This window comes from Heterodontus francisci, chromosome 5 (genome assembly GCF_036365525.1).
Source record: "Heterodontus francisci isolate sHetFra1 chromosome 5, sHetFra1.hap1, whole genome shotgun sequence".
Taxonomy (NCBI): Eukaryota; Metazoa; Chordata; class Chondrichthyes; order Heterodontiformes; family Heterodontidae; genus Heterodontus; species Heterodontus francisci.
Window position 1 is genome coordinate 156,402,479 of NC_090375.1, and position 20,452 is coordinate 156,422,930.

Here is a 20,452-nt window from a genome sequence, read left to right on the forward strand (position 1 = left end):
CCCACTATCAACATCCTAGGGGCTACCATTGACCAGAAGCTGAACTGGAGTAGCCATATAAATACCATGACTACAAGAGCAGGTCAGAGGCTAGGAATCCTGCGGCGAGTAACTCATCTCCTTACTCCCCAAAGCCTGTCCATCATCTACAAGGCACAAGTCAGGAGTGTGATAGAATACTTTCCACTTGCCTGAATGGGTGCAGCTCCAACAACACTCAAGAAGCTTAACACCATCCAGGACAAAGCAGCCCACTTGATTGGCACCCCATCCACAAACATTCGCTCCCTTCACCACCGACGCACAGTGGCAGCAGTGTATACCATCTGTAAGATGCACTGCAGAAATGCACCAAGGCTCCTTAGACAGCACCTTCCAAACCCGCGACCTCTACCAACTAGAAGGACAAATGCATGGGAACACCACCACCTGCAAGTTCCCGTCTAAGTCACACACCATTCTGACTTGGAACTATATTGCCGTTCCTTCACTGTCGCTGGGTCAAAATTCTGGAACTCCCTTCCTAACAGCACTGTGGGTGTACCTATCCCACATGGACTGCAGCGGTTCAAGAAGGCAGCTCACCACCACTTTCGCAAGGGCAATTAGGGATGGGCAATAAATGCTGGCCTGGCCAGTGACGCCCACATCCCATGAATGAATTAAAAAAAAGTTCCTCTGGGTAAGGGGTGGGGAGGCAATGTGAATCTTGCTCCTTGGAGCCAGCATTGATAAAGGTCGAAGGGTTTTAGGGTACAGTGTATGTGGCCATTGTATGTGGGTGTATACGATGAGACCATACGGAGCTTGTAAATAACAATAGGTTTTGGAATGGAACAGTTGTGGACATGTAGGGAAGCTGGAGTGGCCACGTTTCTCTAGGCGATGTGTCCCCTACTCTGCCTGTGGTCGCAGCATCTCCCACTCACCTCCTGATCATGACTAGCACTGTCTGCTCAAGGGAAGTGATCTCATGCAGTCATGTTTCCCCTCTCCTGGTCAGATTCTGCTGGCGCCCATTCTGTGTTAACTTGTCCTGGAAGAGAAAGAGTAGTGATTGTGAACAAGTGTATTGCCATGTGTGTTTGTATGTATGTGATACCTCAAGTGATTCAAGAGCTTGCAATGTGTCTGAGGTGTGAGTAGTACCTGTGAAGGATGCAGTAGTTTGGGATGTGTGAACGTCAGTGTATAGTCAGAAGGTGGATGCAGTTATTGAGGTTATAATGCTGGTGGTAGTGCAGTTATTGAGAAGTGTGTTTGTGAGATGGCATCTTACCTTGATCACTCATGTGAAATGGTTAATTTTTCTGTCGCACTGGAGCCAGTTCCTGGGGCCAGGGCTCCTGGCTGTCAATACCTCAGCAATCTCCTCCCACATGCACTGCAGTAGCTGCCACTGTGTCTTTGTTCTCTCCTGTGGGTACAGAACATCCCTCCTCCACCAGGACCTCCAGCACTGCTTCTGAAAACCTGTGAACCCTCTCCTGAAAACCTGTGAGCCCTTTCCTTTGCTTCCTGAGGCATCCTGATATGTGCTTTTGTGTGTCAGCCAGCACATTCCACCCCTCCTGTGGAAGTATGTGTATGGTGGTTACATATACCGCTCCATGAAAATTGCTTTTAATCGGTGCTTGAGTACTGAAAGTAACATTCTTCGTGTTAGCACCTCCAGGCAAGTTTAAATCATGGTGGTCATCAATTAGCCCCAAAACTACAGGTTAAATTGGACTGTTTTAAACAGATGTAGCTTAGTAGAGCACCCACTTAGTGTCTGTTTTCACCCTTTCCCTAAAATAATCCCTCCTGTCTTTTAAACAGGAGGAATTTCATCTCCATGATGTATTTAAAAGTAGATTGAAGGGGTGATGATTTTGCCTTGTGGGAATGCACCTTGGTAAATTGTGCACATACAACCCATGATTTTCCTCGAATAGACAAGAGGCAGTCTATTGCTCAGTATCAGAATAAATTGTCAGTCTCAGGTGCAGGAGTAAATTTGCATTGCTATCGGGTAACCTCATCCACTGTAAATGTGTATGGGAAATTTGGCCATGCACTGCTCATGATTTTCTGACTATTAATTCAAACAAACAGAAAATCATGGAGGGCTTTCCTATAATTTGTAACGTGGTTCATTGGTGGTGATTCCTTGCCAGTACCACAATGCCCAGAAATTACCCTTCCTGCCTACACTTTAATCACCATTCTCTGTTAAAAGTTCAGTGCTAATATCCATCACAGCACAGCAGAGGAATTTTACCTGAAGTGTGTCAGTCATCAGAAAAAGGTCTACCAATTCACTGAGCCCTGCACCCATTTAACTTGGTGGTGTGTGTGTTGATCAACCCAAACTGCTCCTGTTTTGCAAATGCTGGGTGAAGGCTTCACTTCAATGATGTATTAAAAAGCAATGAGAAACATTGTGCTGATTTTTCTCATCTTATATGGAAATTACATCAAAAGTATTCATCAGAGTTATTTTTCACACCTTTCTCCAAGGTATAACTTTATAATTGACCGATGGCAATTTGCCCAGAGTACAGGGATGAGTTATATTTAAAATTGACTTCTTCATAATTAGTAAATCTGTAGCCAGAAAAGTGTGGAACCTTGCAAGAGATCCTCAAAGCTCTGCTTTTTTCTCTCCTGGCTCTAATTTTTTCTGAGACTATTCTGTCTCATCTGGTGTGGTCAATCTTCCAAATGTATGTTGCTGGCACAGCCCTCACTCACTGGGAACATGTATCAATGAAACATGAATGAACTACCCCATTTTCCATTCATTAAAAAGAACCCGTAACAACAGTGGCGCAGTGGTTAGCACCGCAGCCTCACAGCTCCAGGGACCCGGGTTCGATTCCGGGTACTGCCTGTGTGGAGTTTGCAAGTTCTCCCTGTGTCTGCGTGGGTTTTCTCCGGGTGCTCCGGTTTCCTCCCACAAGCCAAAAAGACTTGCAGGTTGATAGGTAAATTGGTCATTATAAATTGTCACTAGTATAGGTAGGGAAATATAGGGACAGGTGGGGATGTTTGGTAGGAATATGGGATTAGTGTAGGATTAGTATAAATGGGTGGTTGATGTTCGGCACAGACTCGGTGGGCCGAAGGGCCTGTTTCAGTGCTGTATCTCTAATCTAATCTAAAAACATGAGGAAAATCTTTTATATGCAACGAATGATTAGGATTTGGAATGCACTGCCTGATAGGGTGATGGATACGGATTCAATAGTCGCCTTGAATGAGAAAGCATTGCAGGGATAAGGGGAAAGGGTGGAGCAATGTGACTGCTCTTTGAAAGAACTGGTGCAGACTCGATAGACTGAATGACCTCCTTCTGTGTTGAACTATTCTATAATTTTATGATGCTATGAACAGACAGTTTGTGAAGAATGCACTTGTGATTTTCCAATCTACATTCCCAGTGGGTGAGGCTCCCTGCTGACACTGTGATATTGAAAAATTGGCACTTATTTCTCTATATAATTGCAGCTTCACCTATTATTCTGTTTTTTTTGTAAGTCTCTTGCCATTTTGGTGCTCTCAGATATTGCAAGGAATTATGAATACAGTGATATGCAAACCATATAATACATTTGAGAAGGTGGATGCATGCCACTGTAATTCAGCAGCATTGATCTCATCACATCAGCATCTTACACGGCCACGTGTGGCATAAAATTAAGATGCCAAACTTCTATTTTTTTCCCTGAATTTTTCTCTTGCCCACCCTCTCTCATACTGGGTGGCAAGATGCAATGGATGTTTTTTTTTTAATCCAAGTGCCTTTGTTTAGGTATGAGGCTAAACTGTGAGTTGGTATTGACTCTGAGGCTATTGTGGCCATGCCCAAACCTGTCTTCACTTGACAACCCCATCTGTATTTTACAGTATAAAAATACAAGAAGTCTTAGGAAAAGGCAATTAGGCCCAAACAAAGCATGTCCTTTTTTCTTAGATCAGCACCACTTGAACCAACCTCTCTGTCAAATGTTTCTCTATTCAGGAAAGACATGCAATTGTTTCTTGAACAAATTTATGCTGTTTGTTTCAATGACTGTCCCTTTTAACTTATTTCACAATTTTAATGCTCTTTGGCTGGAAAAGTCCTGATTGATTTCCCTTCTTTTCCTTTTGTTCAAACTTGTGACCTTTGAGATTCAAACCCTTCTCAAGTGAAGACAGGTTTGAGCTTGACCACAATAATTTCAGAACTTGGATTAAATTTGTCAGTTTCCATCATAATCTTCAAATCTTCAACAAGATCGGCATAAACTCTTAGCGCAACTTCTGTCTACCTTTTAATAGGTTTTGACATGACTGGTATCTAGCAGGTGTCTCTGGCTGTTCATTAGGTGTTTCTCTCCACAAGAGCCCAGGATTGCTGAGGTCAGTTGTAGTTTACCCACAACAGTGCTGGCTGTCTTGTCAGGTTGCATTTTCCCAGGCTGCGGAGGAAGATTAGGAGGCAGGACCCAGAGGAAAGTTGGAAAATAGCATGTTGGGTTGGCAACCTGCCTCCAATCGCTCTTGCTGGAGGCATGGTTAGTGTGGCAGAGACGCCAGCATGGCAGCGATGGGTAGCCAATTAGGCCCATTAACGGGCCAATTGGGGTAGAGTTGATGACATCGCCAGGATCTTCCCGACAGCAGATAGTCTTCCTGTTGAGGCCGGAGTCAAGCAGGTAACTGGAGGCAGCCTCCTAGTGGCAGGCAGGGGGCCATTGACACCTCTCGCTCACCACAGCACAGACCCGCTGGAATGCAACGGCCACAGCTACAGCTGCAAGTTAGCCTGTGGTGGGGTTCCCCCTCCACAATGATGGCCTGCCGGCTGTGGCCGTGCGTGATTTTTACTTTTTCATAATGCAGCAGAGAGCACCTCCATTTTCAGGTACCCTAGCAGTTTCCTACCTGCCTCAGGAGCGCCCACCTCTCTCAGTGGGGCTGCCAGTCAGACATTGCTGCGGAACTTCCGACCGGACCTCCCACTTCCTTGGTCCGCCCGCCATCCTTAATTGAATGAGGCTGCCGGAAGTGGCTTCTTAATTGGCTGTCTCCAGGAAGATCACGACCGACATCCTGCCACAGCCTCTTCCGAGTTCCTGACCAGGAATTGAGGCTGATGTTGGGATTGTGAGCCAACTGGGAAAATACAGTGGTTAGCACCGCAGCCTCACAGCTCCAGGGACCCGGGTTCAATTCTGGGTACTGCTTGTGCGGAGTTTGCAAGTTTTCCCTGTGACCACGTGGGTTTTCGCTGGGTGCTCCGGTTTCCTCCCACAGCCAAAGACTTGCAGATGATAGGTAAATTGGCCATTGTAAATTGCCCCTAGTGTAGGTAGGTGGTAGGGAATATGGGATTACTGTAGGGTTTGTATAAATGGGTGGTTGTTGGTCGGCACAGACTCAGTGGGCCGAAGGGCCTGTTTCAGTGCTGTATCTATAAATAAATAAATCAATTGCTGTTTGTCCAAGAGAGTTCCAAAATCTTGCCACACTTTGTGTGCAGAGGTTTTTTCCAAATTTCACTCTTGAAAGGTATTGCTTTAATTTTTAGGCTATGTTCCCTAGTCCGATATTCTCTGTCCAGGGCCAATATATCCTTCCTAAGCTGTGGTACCTTTTCACAGTACTCCAGGTGTGGTCTAACCAGGGCTTTGTATAGCTAAAGCAAGACTTCTACTCCCTTGTATTCTGCCCTCTAGATATAAAATCCAGCAGTTGACTAGCCTTTTTCATTATTTTTTGCAGCATTTCATGACATTTTAATGATCTATGTACCTGAACCCCCAAGTCTCTTTGAAACTCCAGTGTTTCTACCTATTTACCATTTAGAAAGTACCCAGTTCTATCCTTATTTAGGTTCAAACTGGATGGTCTCACATTTGCCTACATTTAAATTCATTTGCCATAGTTTTGCTCATGCACTTAATCTGCCAATACCTCTTTGTAATTTTACACTTACATCTACACTGCTTGCAATGCTGCCTATCTTTGTGTCATTGGCAAATTTAATTATGTGGCTTTCTATCCCATCATCTCCTTCGTCAGTAAATATGGTGAATAGTTGAGGCCCTCACACGGATCTTTGCAGGACACCACCAGCCGCATCCTGCCAATTAGAGTATCTACCAATTATCTTCACTCTCTGACTCATGCTGCTTAGCCAATTTCCTAACTAGGTCAATAGTTTGCCTTCAATTCCATGGGCTTCAACTTTAGCTGGCAGGGACTTTATCAAATGCGTTGTGGAGGTCCATATAAATAACATGCATAGACATTCCCCTGTCCACTGCTTTATGTCATCTCTTCAAAAAATTCAGTCAGCTTAGTCAGGCATGATCTATCCTTTACAAATCTATGCTGACTCTCCCTGATTAGCTGCAAAATTTCAGTTTTCAGTCACCCAATCCTTAATTAAAGACTCCAGTAATTTCTGCAACAATAGAGTTAAGGCTAACTGTTCTGTAATTCCATGGTTTTCCTTTCTCACTTTGCTTAAATAGCAGTGTGACATGCATAATTTTTCAATCTAAAGGAACAGTTCCTGAATAGAGAGAACTTTGGAAGATTATAGTTAAAACCCTGGGATGGAAACCGTCTGATCCTAGGGATTTGTCACTCTTTAGTGTCATTATTTTCTTCATTACTATTATTTTCCTTATGTTAGTTTTGGTGAGTCCCTGTCCCTGATTCAATATTAATTTCCTTGGAATTTCAGGCATGCTGACCTGTTCCTTTATTGTAAATACTGATGCAAAATATTTTCCAATATGCCCACCATTTCCTTTGTTCATTGACAATATAACTATTATCAGTTTTCATGGGGCCCACATTGCTCCTGACCACCCTATTTTCCCTAATATGGTTGTAATTTTTGTTGTGTTGATTTTAATATCCCTTGCAATTTTCTTTTCATACTCCCCTCTTGTAGCTTTTACCGTCTATTTTGTTATCCATTGTATGTTTCCCATTTGCCAGGATCTGAACTTTTTCCCATTTTTGTATGCTTTTTCTTTTAGTTTTAAGTTTTCTCTTCCCTCTTTAGTTGTCCATAGCTTTTTCTTTGGCAAGTAGAGTTCTTGTCCCTTCAGGGTATAAATTGGCTCTGTGTCATATTAAATACTTTTTTGAACACTTGCCACTGATCTTCTGCCATTTACCCATTAACATGCTTGCCCATTTTATTGTGGACAGTCTCTGTTTCGTTGCATTGAAATCAGCCTCACCTAAGTCTAGAACATTAGTGGCTGATTCACGTTTCTCCCTTTTAGATAAATGTCGATGTGCTGTTAGGCTGTTACTTGAATCTGGCTAATGGCTAAATCTAATATGGCATGCTCCCTTTTTTTATAGGACACATTGTTGCAGAAAGATATCCCAGACCCACTCAAGAAATTAATTACCCTTCTGACAGGTGCTAGTCTGCTTGTCCCAATGCATATGAAAGTTAAAATCCCCCATTAAAACCACTCTGCCTTTGCTACATTTATGCAATCTACCACTTCACAGCTGCTATCAGGGAACCTATACACAACTCCCACTACAGTCTTAAATCCTTTTCTATTTCTTAATTCTACCCATAAAGTCTCCACTGCCTGCTTTCCTCTCGTTATATCCTCTCTTTATATCTTCTCTTATAATTGAAGTGATTTCAGCCTTAATCACTAAGGCTACTGCACCCCCCCCCACCCACCATTTTCCCAAACTTTCCTGTCGACCTTATAACCTGGTATATTTAGTTCCCTGTCCTGACCGTCTTGCAGCCATGTGGCAATAATGGCTACTGTTAAGACCAGGTGAGAAAGAGGTCTAGGGTTCCCTTTCAACCTTCACCTGGTCTGACTGAAACAGGGTTTCATTTTAAACACACTGTGTTTTTAGCTCCCCCTTGGTGAATCCATGTTCACTGCTTTCCAATTATAAGGCAAAGAAACCAGCAGAAACAGGTTTTCTTAGGTTTAAAGAAGAAAAGATGAAATTTATTAAACTTAAATTTTAATTTGGTTAATGCCTACGGATACACGATGTGCTCCACACTAGCATGCATGCGCAATATACACATGCAAATAGAGACAGAAAAGAGCAGAAGTAAAATAAAGTGGAAAGGTTTGAGGCAATATCTGAAGAGTTTTTGTTATGGTTCTTCGAGCTCACTGTAGAGTCCTTGATTGTAGGTAGATCTTGCTTTTCATTTGGGCCCAGTATTCTTCTTATTCGCTGTAGGAGACTTTTCTCTCTTGGGGTTCATGTATCTTCAGTGGATTCAGAGGCTTGTTAGAAAGAGATGGGAACAGACAGGAGAGATCTTCTCAGTCCAGAAGCAAACAGATACTCTGAGTTCAAACTGTTTGTACAATTCAGAAAAATCCAGGTTGCCAAGCAGGTTAGTCACGTGACTAACTAGTCTGACCATGTCTTGGATTACAGCAGTCTCTGGAATGCTGTTCTTACACACAATTCCTGGTGATCAAGGTCCATTGTGGGTTGAATGCATCAGGCAATGGTCCTTTGTCCTTCCAGTCACTGTCTGTTAATATGCAAATATCTTCTCCAGCCAGAACTGGTCTGTTTAACAAGTCCTTTCTTCACTCCAGTAACAGTTTAAAATCAATGGTCATGAGAAAATTAATATGCCTCTTTCTTGGCTGGTGGGGTCCTAGCATGACACTATCATGTCACACCCTCCAAGTTGAAATTTGCAGCTGCCATTCATTCAGTTTGTTCCTTACACTCTGCATTTGTATAAAGAACATTTATTTGGGCCATACAGCCTTGCCTGTCCTCTAGCTCTAATGAGTTACTCATTTTATTCTTATTTCTCTCCCCCTAGTTTAATCACTTTACATCGTTTAGTTTTCTCTTTACCTGTACTGCCTAAAGCACAATTTCTGACTATTCTTGAGACCTTCCCAGTCTCTAGATTGGTAGGACATCATATAGCATATTTACCCACTTAGCCGTCAATGCAATCTCACCTGAGTTTAACAATGTGTTTATGCGTGTACAAAAATAACTACTTTCTGCAAAAATGGTTATTTCTAACTCAGCTGCACCATGCTTATTAATCTCCTAACGGATACATCAGCCAGTTTCTATTTGAGATTGATTGATCTTTTTAAGCATCAGTAGTACTATGACCCATTGCAGCAGAGACACTGGCCTAAAGTAAGATGAGCATCATTTGAAGAACTTTTAATTTAATATGTGAACTTAACAAGATTCTTCTTAAAGAGATATCACAAAGTGTAAGTGACAGGACCTTCAGCGGTGGCCATTGTTCAGATAGAGTTGAACAGAAAAATAGGCCCAAGGGGTTCACTCAGTTGCTTTAAAAATTAATTTTGCTAATTTCACTGACATTTATTATTCTGCTGGGAGCAGTAAATGTATAATTACAGCAATATAATAATTAGGTAATAAATAAGACCCCAGTCAGCTATACCAATAGTGTTCGAGGCAGTTGCTTTTAACGGCAAGAATGGTAGGGTCAGTTCCCAGGACTGAGGTATAGAGGTATTTCTTACTGCTGTTCAGTAACAGCTGAGCACAAACAGTTGAAAGGAAAACATCATTCTCCCAATTTGAACTCCCTCCACTCGCTGAGAACAGATTGGGTAAGTATTCAAGACTAGGGACAGCATCCAGTTAATGACACTCTCACTGGGCACCCACCTGCCTCTATTTTAACTTCCAGGTTTTGGAAAGTGTCGAAGTGATCGCCACAGGCAGGGTCTTATAAATAGTTAAAAGTCGGTTGATTACATAATTTGGACTGCGACATGATTTTAACCCTGTGTCACGCAAGTTGCGTGTAGTGCTAGAGCCACCAGTGATTACCTGGAGGCAGACAGGATTGGGTCCAGAAGAAGCTTCAGCAAGTTGCAATTTTTAGTTTTCTTATGGATTCCCCATGACCCCAGGAGCAGGAGTACCCTGGGCTACCATCCCCCTTTCTCGACCAGGAATGCCTCTTGCCACTTATCCTCGCTCCCCCACCCCACCACTTATCTTACAGCATATCCATTCCTTCAGGTCTCAGCAGTGGTCTCCTGCTCTGAAAATCCCATTCCTGCCCATCAGCCACTTGGCGAGATCCACTGAGTTGGGTGTGAGCCCATCCTCCAAGATGGCAAGGAGGACATGGCGTTAAAATGGCCAGTGTCTCATACTGGTGCTGTCATGGGCACTTCCTGCCTACCCTGGCTCCTGCACACTGGGCTTACCTCACAAGCTAAAATCATTGCTTCTGTCTGTGTTGAATAACCTATTGAGGTGTGTAATTGGGGCTTATTTTTAGAGACATTAGGATGAATTTTAATTTTGCCCTCTTGACAGGAACTAGATGTGGTGTAAAGAAAGCAAAGAGGTGACCATATTTGGAATGAGAAAGAGAGGTGTTTCAGTGTGTTGTGATTATAATTTGAAGGAGATGCTGGAGGGGAAGGGTATTTCTGAGAATGGTGAGGAGGGGTGAAAGGAGTGCTGGCTTCTTTAGGTGTTGTTTGAGAGAGGTGGTGAGATGAAGAGCTGTTTTTGCCCTTGCTGCTCTTGTGAGATCATTCCACCTCTACCTTGGGGTGCTGCTGCCAGTGCTGACCCTGTCAGCCACATCTGTTCAGGCTGCTGAATTTTGTCCCTGGGGATGCTTCTGTGGGTGCTAGGGTATGATACCTTCCTCCTTGCCCTGACCCCCTGCACCAGAACCTCCAGGCTGGCATCAAAGAACCTGAGACAGACTCTGATTCATTCGACGAGCACAATTGTGCAGACAGTCTGGAAAGGCAATCTTCCTTCAGGAAATGTAATCTTGCTTTAAGAGGCTGCAGGAGGACAGTCCCATTGGTAATTGCATGTGTAAAGTGGGCTTGCTGCCTGTTTCCTGGCACGATTGGGTAGGCAGCTTGCCAATCATATTGAAAGGAATTAATATTGCATGGTCCTCATGTTGGTGACCTTGTGGGGAGCTTCCCACTCACCCTGAATGCCACCTCCCCAATTTGATTTGTGCCCCGAGTGAAAATCGGAGCTATCAAGAATTATTCAGTGTGGAATTTTGGCTTAAAAAAAAAGGTGAGCTAGATTAAGCTCTGCTTATATTGGTGTAATTTTTTTAACAGTAATATAAATATCTCTAAGAATTGGCTGATGTTTTAACCACAATCAGTAAGCATCAATAGACCACTGTTTAACTTTCTAACACATGGACTATGGAAAAAAGAGAACCACTTAATGCTGCTGATGACAAGCCAAAGATCCCAACTGATATTTTGACACATTTGGAACATTTGTGAAGATGTTTGCTTCAACCGAGCTGATGTTTTATAGAGTTTGAAAATGCAGTATTCAACAACAGTGCCTTCAACATAATTGAATGTCCCAAGGCACCAAGCCACATAAGGTGATATGAGGGCAAATGTTTGGTCAAAGAGGTAGGTTCTAAGGAATGTTTTAAAGGAGGAAAGGGTGGTAGAGAGGCAGAGAGGTTTAGGAAAGGAATTCCAGAGCTTTATCGGTCCTGGCAACTGAAGGCACCGCTACCGATAGTGGAGTAATTAAAAAATCAGGGGCGCTCAAGAGGCCAGAATTAGAGGAGTGCAGATATCTCAGAGCGTTGTGGGCCTTGTGGAGATTACAGAGATGGGGAGAGGTGAGGCCATGGAGGGATTTGAAAACAAGGATGAGAATTTTAAAATCGAGGTGTTGCTTGACTGGGAGCCAACATAGGTCAGCGACCACAGAGGGGATGGGCGAACAGGACTTGGTGCAGGTTAGGACATGGGCAGCAGAGTGTTGGATAACCTCAAATTTATGTAGGGTAGACTGTTGGAGACCAGCATGGAGTGCATTGGAATAGTCAAGTCTAGCGGTAACAAAGGCATGAATCTGGATTTCAGCAGTAATTGAGCTGAGGCAGGGTCGGAGTCAGGCAATCTTAGAAGTGAAAATAGGTGGTCTTAGTGGTGGCAGGATATGTTATGAGAAACTGATCTTGTAGTCAAGTGCATCCCCAAGGTTGTGACCAGTCTGGTTCAGCACCTTTACAGGTTGTTGCCCTTTTGTGGCTGGGAGCCAGTTCCCATGTGGGTTCGGCCATTTTGTTTTGCTTCTTCTAATGCTCAATTTTGTGGTTGCAGTAAAACTCCATGTTTTCATGAAATCACCGTTGATATTGTGATTCAGTTTATGTGTCAACTCAATGGTAAACACAGCCTACTGGCACAGCTTCAGATATTTGCCAGGGAGACAGATGGAGTCTATGGTTAAGGAATGAAGTTTGTGGTGAGGACTGAAGACAATGGCTTTGGTCTTTCCAGTATTTAATTGAAGAAAATTTCAGCTGATCTGGTACTGGATGTCAAGCAATCTGACAACTTAGATACAGTGAAAGGGTCAAGAGAGGGGGTGGGGAGGTAGGACTGGATGACGTCAGCGTACATGTGGAAACACACTATGTCATTCAGTCAATTAACAACTCTTCAGCTAGTCAACTTGTGCTTTACTATAGTCTAATGCTTACTGATCCTGTCTTTGTTCTTTGTTAAGGTTGAACATGAGGGAGGTAACTGCAGCTACCACAGGAACCTCCAACCCTGCTTCATACCACAGGATAAGGAGAACATTTTCCACACGATCTTTGCTTTCTTCACCAAGTCTGGCAGAAAAGTACTGGTGAGTTAGGCCGTTAGGCTTTTATTACTAAATGGAACATGGGTTGTCAGTTAAGGGAATACAGTGGGATGCATGAGATGCAGTTTGTCAATCAAGATGACATTATAGGAGTAAAAACAGAAAGTACTGGAAATACTCATAGGTCAGGCAGCATCTGTACAGAGAGAAGCTGCGTTAACGTTTCAAGTCTATGACCTTTCATCAGAACTGGCAAAGATAAGAAAAGAATTAGATTTTAAGCAAGTGAAGTGGGTGGGGAGGTTTTGTGGGAATAGAATAAAATGGAAGGTGTGTGATAGGGCAGAGGGCAGGAGAGATTAAATAACAAAGCTGTCACGGGACAAAGGCAAAAAGTGTGCTAATGCTTGTGGTGAAAGTCAAAGCATTAGTCCAAAGAGAGTGTTAATAGCAAGAGTAATGAGCAACTCTTTCCACTTAAAAACAGGCAGATGGTTAAAAAAAAATTAAAAATCCAAAAAATAGGAAAATATAAAAAAGGCCAGTCACGCGCTGAAATTGTTGATCTCAAGGTTGAGTCTGCAAGACTGTAGAGTGCCTAATCGAAAGATCAGGTGCTGCTCCTCGAGCTTACGTTGATGTTCGCTGGAACACTGCAGCAGGACAAGGACACAAATGTGGGCATGGGAGCAGGAGGTTGTGTTGAAATGGAAAGTAACCAGAAGCTCGGGATCATGCTTTCGGACTGAACGGAGATGGTCCACAAAGCGGTCACCCAGTCTGCATTTGGTCTCCCCAGTGTAGAGGAGACCACTTTGTGAGCAGCAAATACAATATACTAAATTGAAGGAAGTACAAGTAAATCCAGCTGCCTCACCTGGAAATGCCCACATTTCTGTGGAAATATTAAAAACAAACTCAATTCTATTCTCAGTCAACATCGACATACAGACACATTTTCAGCAGGAGACACTGGATAGCAGTCAAGAACAGGAACCCTGGTAAAATTGTTCCCTTCCCAAGCTTAGGGGCGATGAGGCTGATCGTAGCTTCACAACTGGTACCCTGGTTAAGATGAACTAACTCGGCAAACAACCTGACACCTTCAGGTTTGAATGGCTCAGAGGTACGTCAGATAGTAACATTAACCCTACTAGGTTAAAAAGGAAGTTTAAACAACTATCAGACTCCAGATTTCTCGTGAATGCTCAGTTAGTGAGTGCACTGCCTTCTGTTGTCGTGAACCATGCACACTAGGGAGGTCTCTGCTTCATTTGTGTAACTCTGTTGAGTTGGCTGATTTCATTTGGAATATTATTTGGAGGATGTGAAGCTAGAATTGGTGCAGGATCCCTGGGTTGGGGGAAGACATTCGGTTAACCAGTCCTTGGAAGTATCTAGTGATTCTGGACTTTGGATGAGATTAGGGTTGGATTCAGTGGTGTACCTCTAGGTCAGATAGTTTGTTGACACTTAAGACCCAAAATAGCAAGACTCCACTCCCACTGCAGCGTCTGATCTGTATTCCTATCCCGTGAGACCCCATGTCAAGTAGTAGAGTCTCGCTTAATCGATTGTACTCCTGTCCAGTGAGATTCCACACCAATAGCAGAGACCCGCAATTCAAAGGCTTCATAATCTTGTCTTATACGTGAAGAATATCCACCTCTTGGAGATAGCACAGGGATGCCAATGCCACAGAACTGTTCTTCAGCATGAGTAACTACAGGAGAGGGAGCAGAGACAAAACTCTCTGCTGACTCTGACCGTGCCTCTGTATCCTTAGCAACTAGCACCTAATGGCTGCTGAACTGCAAACCACCTTTATGCAACACCTCAGCATTTTTTGGCAAACTGTGATGTGACCATATTAACCTTGATGCCACTTCATAGCAGTCTGCTCTGCACAAATAATTTTGTATCCCATCAATCAAAACTCCACTCCTAAAAGGAAAGCCTCTCATTCAATAAAATAACTCAAATCTGAAACATCTGCTTCATACTAATACAACACTGCACAGGAAGTTGTCAGTTGCAATATTTATAGTCTATATTTTCCCATAAAATATGACTTTGAATTGTCAGAAGTAAAGCAGACTCCATTGCACTCTCACAGTCCACTATACCTTACAGGGCAGATACCTCAAGAAAGCAAGTAGCTTATCAACATTTGCCTGTAAGATATTACTGCCTTAAGGCACTGTTATGCATGTTATTCTGTATAATACATGGAGGAGAATTCACTGTTTCTAAAGAAGAAAGGGATATTAGTGAATGTATTCACTGAGGGAAGAACTTGTGCATTGATATCATAGAATTGGACAGCACAGAAAGAGAGCATTCAGCCCATTATGCCTGTGTTGACTCTCTGAAACAGCTACAAATTAGTCCAGTCCCCTGCTTTTTCCCATAGCCCTGATTTTTTTTCCGTTTTAAGTAGTGATCCAATTCCCTTACTATTGATCTGCCTCAACCCTTTCATACAATGCATAACTTGCCAAATTAAAAAAATATTTTTATCTCCCTCCTGGATTTTTGTCAATTATTATAAAACTGTATCCTCTGGTTACTGACCCTCCCTCTGGTGAAAACAGTTTCTCCCCATCTACCCTATCGAAATCCCTCATAATTTTGAACACACTTATCAAATCTCCCCTGAACCTTCTCTGTTCTAAAGAGAACAATCCCAACTTCTCTAGGTTCTCCAAGTAACTGAAATCCCTCATTCCTGGTATCACTCTAGTAAATCTGCATTGCACTCTCTTCAAGGCCTTGACATCCTTTCGAAAGTGTGGTGCCCAGAATTGGACAAAAAACTCTGAGGCTCAACCAGTGATTTTTAAAGGTTTAGCTGCAAGATAGGGAGCTTTTATAATATTGGAATGGTGATTTCAAAAGCAGATCTCCAAGTGGGAAGTGGTGCTTTCAAGGAGCATATCCCAAGAAATGTTAAGTTGCAGCCTGTGATTTTCTGTCTATCCATTTTATTGCAAAATGATGCATCTTGTATATATTATATATCATTTCATAGCTGAACTGTTAGTTAAGGATATGACTTTGAAAATTGTTTAGTTTTCAGAAGGTTCAAGCCAAATTATTATGTATCAAATATAAGGCAGATGTTTTGAATCCTATTGCACACATGGGGCTGAATTTATTGCGTGTGATGCAGGTCTGGGCGGCAACCACAGAAGTAGGTGCCATTGCCACATGGAAGAAATGTGGGCGACTGACTGCAATCACGTGGCGGCTGGCCAATTAATGGCCTGGGAGCACGAGACCCATCCAGTGCCATGAGGCACTGATCTTGGCGTCACCTAATGAGGCAGGTGCTGGCTCCATTTTTAAAGGCCTACCAGCCCTGCATTCAGTCCAGCCTTACATTTTTTTTTTAGATTAGAGATACAGCACTGAAACAGGCCCTTCGGCCCACCGAGTCTGTGCCGAACATCAACCACCCATTTATACTAATCCTACACTAATCCCATATTCCTACCAAACATCCCCACCTGTCCCTATATTTCCCTACCACCTACCTATACTAGTGACAATTTATAATGGCCAATTTACCTATCAACCTGCAAGTCTTTTGGCTTGTGGGAGGAAACCGGAGCACCCGGAGAAAACCCACGCAGACACAGGGAGAACTTGCAAACTCCACACAGGCAGTACCCGGAATCGAACCCGGGTCCCTGGAGCTGTGAAGCTGCGGTGCTAACCACTGCGCCACTGTGCCGCAGTGCCAGCAGTCGCAGCAGCTACACTGCAGAGAAGCCCTTGCCTTCAGAGTGGACCCTTCCACTCTAGAGCCTGACGTTTGTGGAACCCTCCACTCTAAAACCTGAGCAGCTCCGACTGTTACTGAGAGCCCACCACCACAAGCAGCTCCCATTTTGCTGAGAACCTACCACCACAAACAGCTCCAACATTTGCCGAGAGCCCATCACCACAAGCAGCTCTGACTGTTGCTGAGAACCCACCGCCACAAGCAGCTCCGACTGTTGCTGAGAGCCTACCACCACAAGCAACACTGACTGTTGCTGAGAACCCACCGCCACGAGCAGCTCCGACTGTAGCTGAGAGCCTACCACCAGAAGCAGCTCCGACTGTTGCTGAGTACCCACCATCACAAACAGCTCCAACTGTTGCTGAGAACCCACCACCACAAGCAGCTCCGACTGTTGCTGAGAACCCACCACCACAGCAACTCCAACTGTTGCTGAGAACCCACCGCCACAAGCAGCTCCGACTGTTGCTGAGAGCCTACCACCACAAGCAGCTCCGACTGTTGCTGAGAGCCTACCACCACAAGCAGCTCCGACTGTTGCTGAGTACCCACCACCACAAGCAGCTCCAACTGTTGCTGAGAACCCACCACCACAAGCAGCTCCGACTGTTGCTGAGTACCCACCACCACAAACAGCTCCGACTGTTGCTGAGAGCCTACCACCACAAGCAGCTCCGACTGTTGCTGAGTACCGACCACCACAAGCAGCTCCAACTGTTGCTGAGTACCGACCACCACAAGCAGCTCCAACTGTTGCTGAGAACCCACCACCACAAGCAGCTCCGACTGTTGCTGAGAACCCACCACCACAAGCAACACCGACTGTTGCTGAGAACCCACCACCACAAGCAGCTCCGACTGTTGCTGAGAACCCACCACCACAAGCAGCTCCAACTGTTGCTGAGAACCCACCACCACAACCAGCTCCCACTGTTGCTGAGAACCCACTCCCACAAGCAGCTCCAACTGATGCTGAGAACCCACCACCACAAGCAGCTCTGACTATTGCTGAGAACCTACCACCACAAACAGTTCCAACTGTTGCTGAGAGCTCAACCCACAAGTGGCTCCTGCTGTTGCAGAGAGCCACCACCACAAGCAGCTATGACTGTTGCAGAGAGCCACCACCAGAAGCAGCTCCCCATTATTACTGAGAGCCCACCACCACAAACAGATCCGACTGTTGCTGAAAACCAACCAAAGCAGCTTCGACTGTTGCTGAGAACCTACCACCACAAGCAGCTCCGCTGTTGCTGAGAGCCCAACCCACAAGCGGCTCCCACTGTTGCTGAGAACCTACCACCACAAGCAGCTCCGCTGTTGCTGAGAGCCCAACCCACAAGCGGCTGCCACTGTTGTTGAGAGCCCACCATCATAAGCAGCTCCGACTGTTGCTGAGAGCCACTACCACAAGCTGATCCCATCCTTAGAGGCCTACTGCACAGGCTGGAAATGGCCTCTGCTCTCCGTTCTTCCTCTTCAGGGCAACCAATAATCAAGCAACAAACTCAATATGGCTGACTTCCAGAGGCAGCACTGATGCCTCGCTTAGGTGCCACCAGCTTTAGCTGGTTGGGGATCTGAAGGCCCGTGATCCCCATTCGCCGATTGTAGAATGCCAAGCTCTGCATAAATTCCCAGTCAAGTGCATGCAAATTATTATTAACTACCTTGTGAACGAACTTAATTGCAGTCTCGCCATGTCGTAGTGGCAATGTTGTCTTGGATATTGCTGGCTGCTGGTAAAATGCGGAATCGATGTCGCAACACCGGAGTTCTGGGTGAGTGCGGCCCTCCTGATTTTTCAACCCTGTTTCCAATCCTGCTCCTGAGGGCCCCATAAAATTCAGCCCATGCTGTTGTGCACTTCATTTCATCTACGTCCTGGAGTTGCCAGACTCTGCTTCCAATGCAGTGTCCTACTGACCCATAGCATAGATTGGAGAATCAGGTGTGAAAACTGGTGACCATGATTTGCAGTGCCTTCAGTTTTCAAGTCGCAATCCTTAAGCAAGTTATTGTCTCAGGTAATTAGTTAAAACAAGTATCTAATTGAATAATGTTAAGTTTCTTTTCTTTGGCTTGCTAATTCTTTTAGGATTGTGATAGGCCTGGACGGCCCTGTTCAATCATCAACTGTAAACTAAGCTCCATAGCAAAGGAAGAAACCAGGAACATCGATGTACACTTGCTGCTCAATACTGAAATATTGAAAAAGGTGAGAGCAATTAAAAGCTTGCTGATCTTTTTTCCCCACAAATGCTGAATAGGAAATCACTGACTCCTTTCAGAGCCAAGACTTTTGTGCTTCATCTTATATCTGTTTTTAAAAAATGGATAGTCCTGCACTGCAATGTGTTGGGGAACGCAGCACATTTTCACTTTGGCACTCATTGCCATAATTGAGAGTTCCTCATTTAGTTAGAACATGAGCTTTGTGCTGAGGAAAGTTCTTCTGTCCCTACGATGCACCTTAACCACCACCCCACTCCCCCCCAACTGCCCTCGCAACCCCCAGACATACCACAAATGTACCAGTGCAACATTTCCATTTCCCACCCCAGTTGTCCTAATGGCCTACTTTAAATCAGACTGTAATTTAGTGCCAATTTGTTCTAAATTATGGACTCATTTAGTGTAAAAAGGTGCATCCACTTGCCCAAACCCATATCACTTAAGACTTTTATGAAGACATTCATCCCATCTGGCTGGGCTGGATTTAAACTTAGGCCCGGAAGCCCAAGAATAGAGTGCTAATGCATGGTACAGTCCTGTTCCCACCCAGAAAATAGTGCACCTTTCTGAGTAATAACATACCAATACATTTCAGTTGGACCAGTGACTTTATCCACCTGTAATAAGCATGTTATGGAACAGACTTGCATGTTTGCCTCTTGCCTGGCTGGTATAATATCTGGAATACAATCTGGTGCTAACATGAACACCAATGCTGAGGGTAGAAGTAGTCATCGTTGTTGCATTCTTTACCACTTCTCTTTGTGCCCTGCAGGACAGTGCTTCAGTTATCCAGTTTGTTACCAGGGCAAAAGGAATGGTAATGTCAGACACTAGGATTGTGGAGGTGGCAGGTGGACTTCCTGAAGATGCAACAGTGAGTATTACTTCACAATGCCAGTGTTATTTGGACCAAACATAAGTCAACAAGACAAAAAAAGAAACAAAACTCCATCGGAATGCATTGAAGTAGCACTGAGGCTGAAAATGATTGGCATCTCTGAGACATTTTGGAATGGCTGAAATCTGGACTTAGTTTTGAGCTTAGTTTTAGAAAATGAATCCAGGCAGGTGGAAAGGATATCAGTGGGAGAGCATTTTAGTGGTAGTGAGCATAATTCAGTTAGATTTAGAGTAGTTATGAAAAAGAATGACGATAAACCAAGAGTAAAAGTTTTAAATTGGGGAAAGGCCAATTTTACTAAGCTGATATTTGATCTAGCAAAAATGGACTAGAAAGAGCTACTTGAAGGGTAATCAGTGTCAGAGCCGTGGAAGGCATTCAAGTAGGAGCTAAAGAGGGTCCAGAACAAATATGTTGCCGTAAAGAAAATGCTTGGGACTCCAAAATCTAGACCCCTGCCCGCTGGATGTCAAAGGGCATACAGAGTAGGATAAAGCAAAAAAGAAATGCTTATGTCAGATGCCAAAAACTCAGGCTGAACCAGACTATACGCAGTCTCAACATCCTATTTGACCCTGGGAAGAGCTTCTGCCCCCATATTATCTCCATCATAAAGATGTCTACTTTCACTTCCATAATATATCATCTATTTCTGCCCTGCCTCGCTCATCTGACACTGAATCTCTCATCCATGCTTTTGTTACTGCCGGACTCGACTTTTCTAATGCACTCCTAACTGGTCTCCTACAAGAACATAAGAACTAGGAGCAGGAGTAGGCAATTCAGCCCCTTGAGCCTGCTCCGCCATTCAATACGATTATGGCCGATCTCATCTCGGCCTCAACTCCACTTTCCTGCCCATTCTCCATAACCCTTCAAACAATTTCCAATGA

General features: G+C 44.1%; 1 protein-coding gene across 2 annotated transcripts in view; it reads left to right on the forward strand.

Moving 5' to 3' along the window:
* The window catches only part of itga9 (integrin, alpha 9), a 550,508-nt gene that overhangs the window by 494,894 nt on the left and 35,162 nt on the right, over positions 1–20,452 (forward strand). For both annotated transcript variants that reach the window (XM_068032283.1, XM_068032284.1), the window contains 3 exons: positions 12,550–12,675; positions 18,519–18,638; positions 19,431–19,532. In XM_068032283.1, coding sequence (XP_067888384.1) covers positions 12,550–12,675; positions 18,519–18,638; positions 19,431–19,532 — 348 coding nt within the window. The remainder of the gene's footprint in view (positions 1–12,549; positions 12,676–18,518; positions 18,639–19,430; positions 19,533–20,452) is intronic.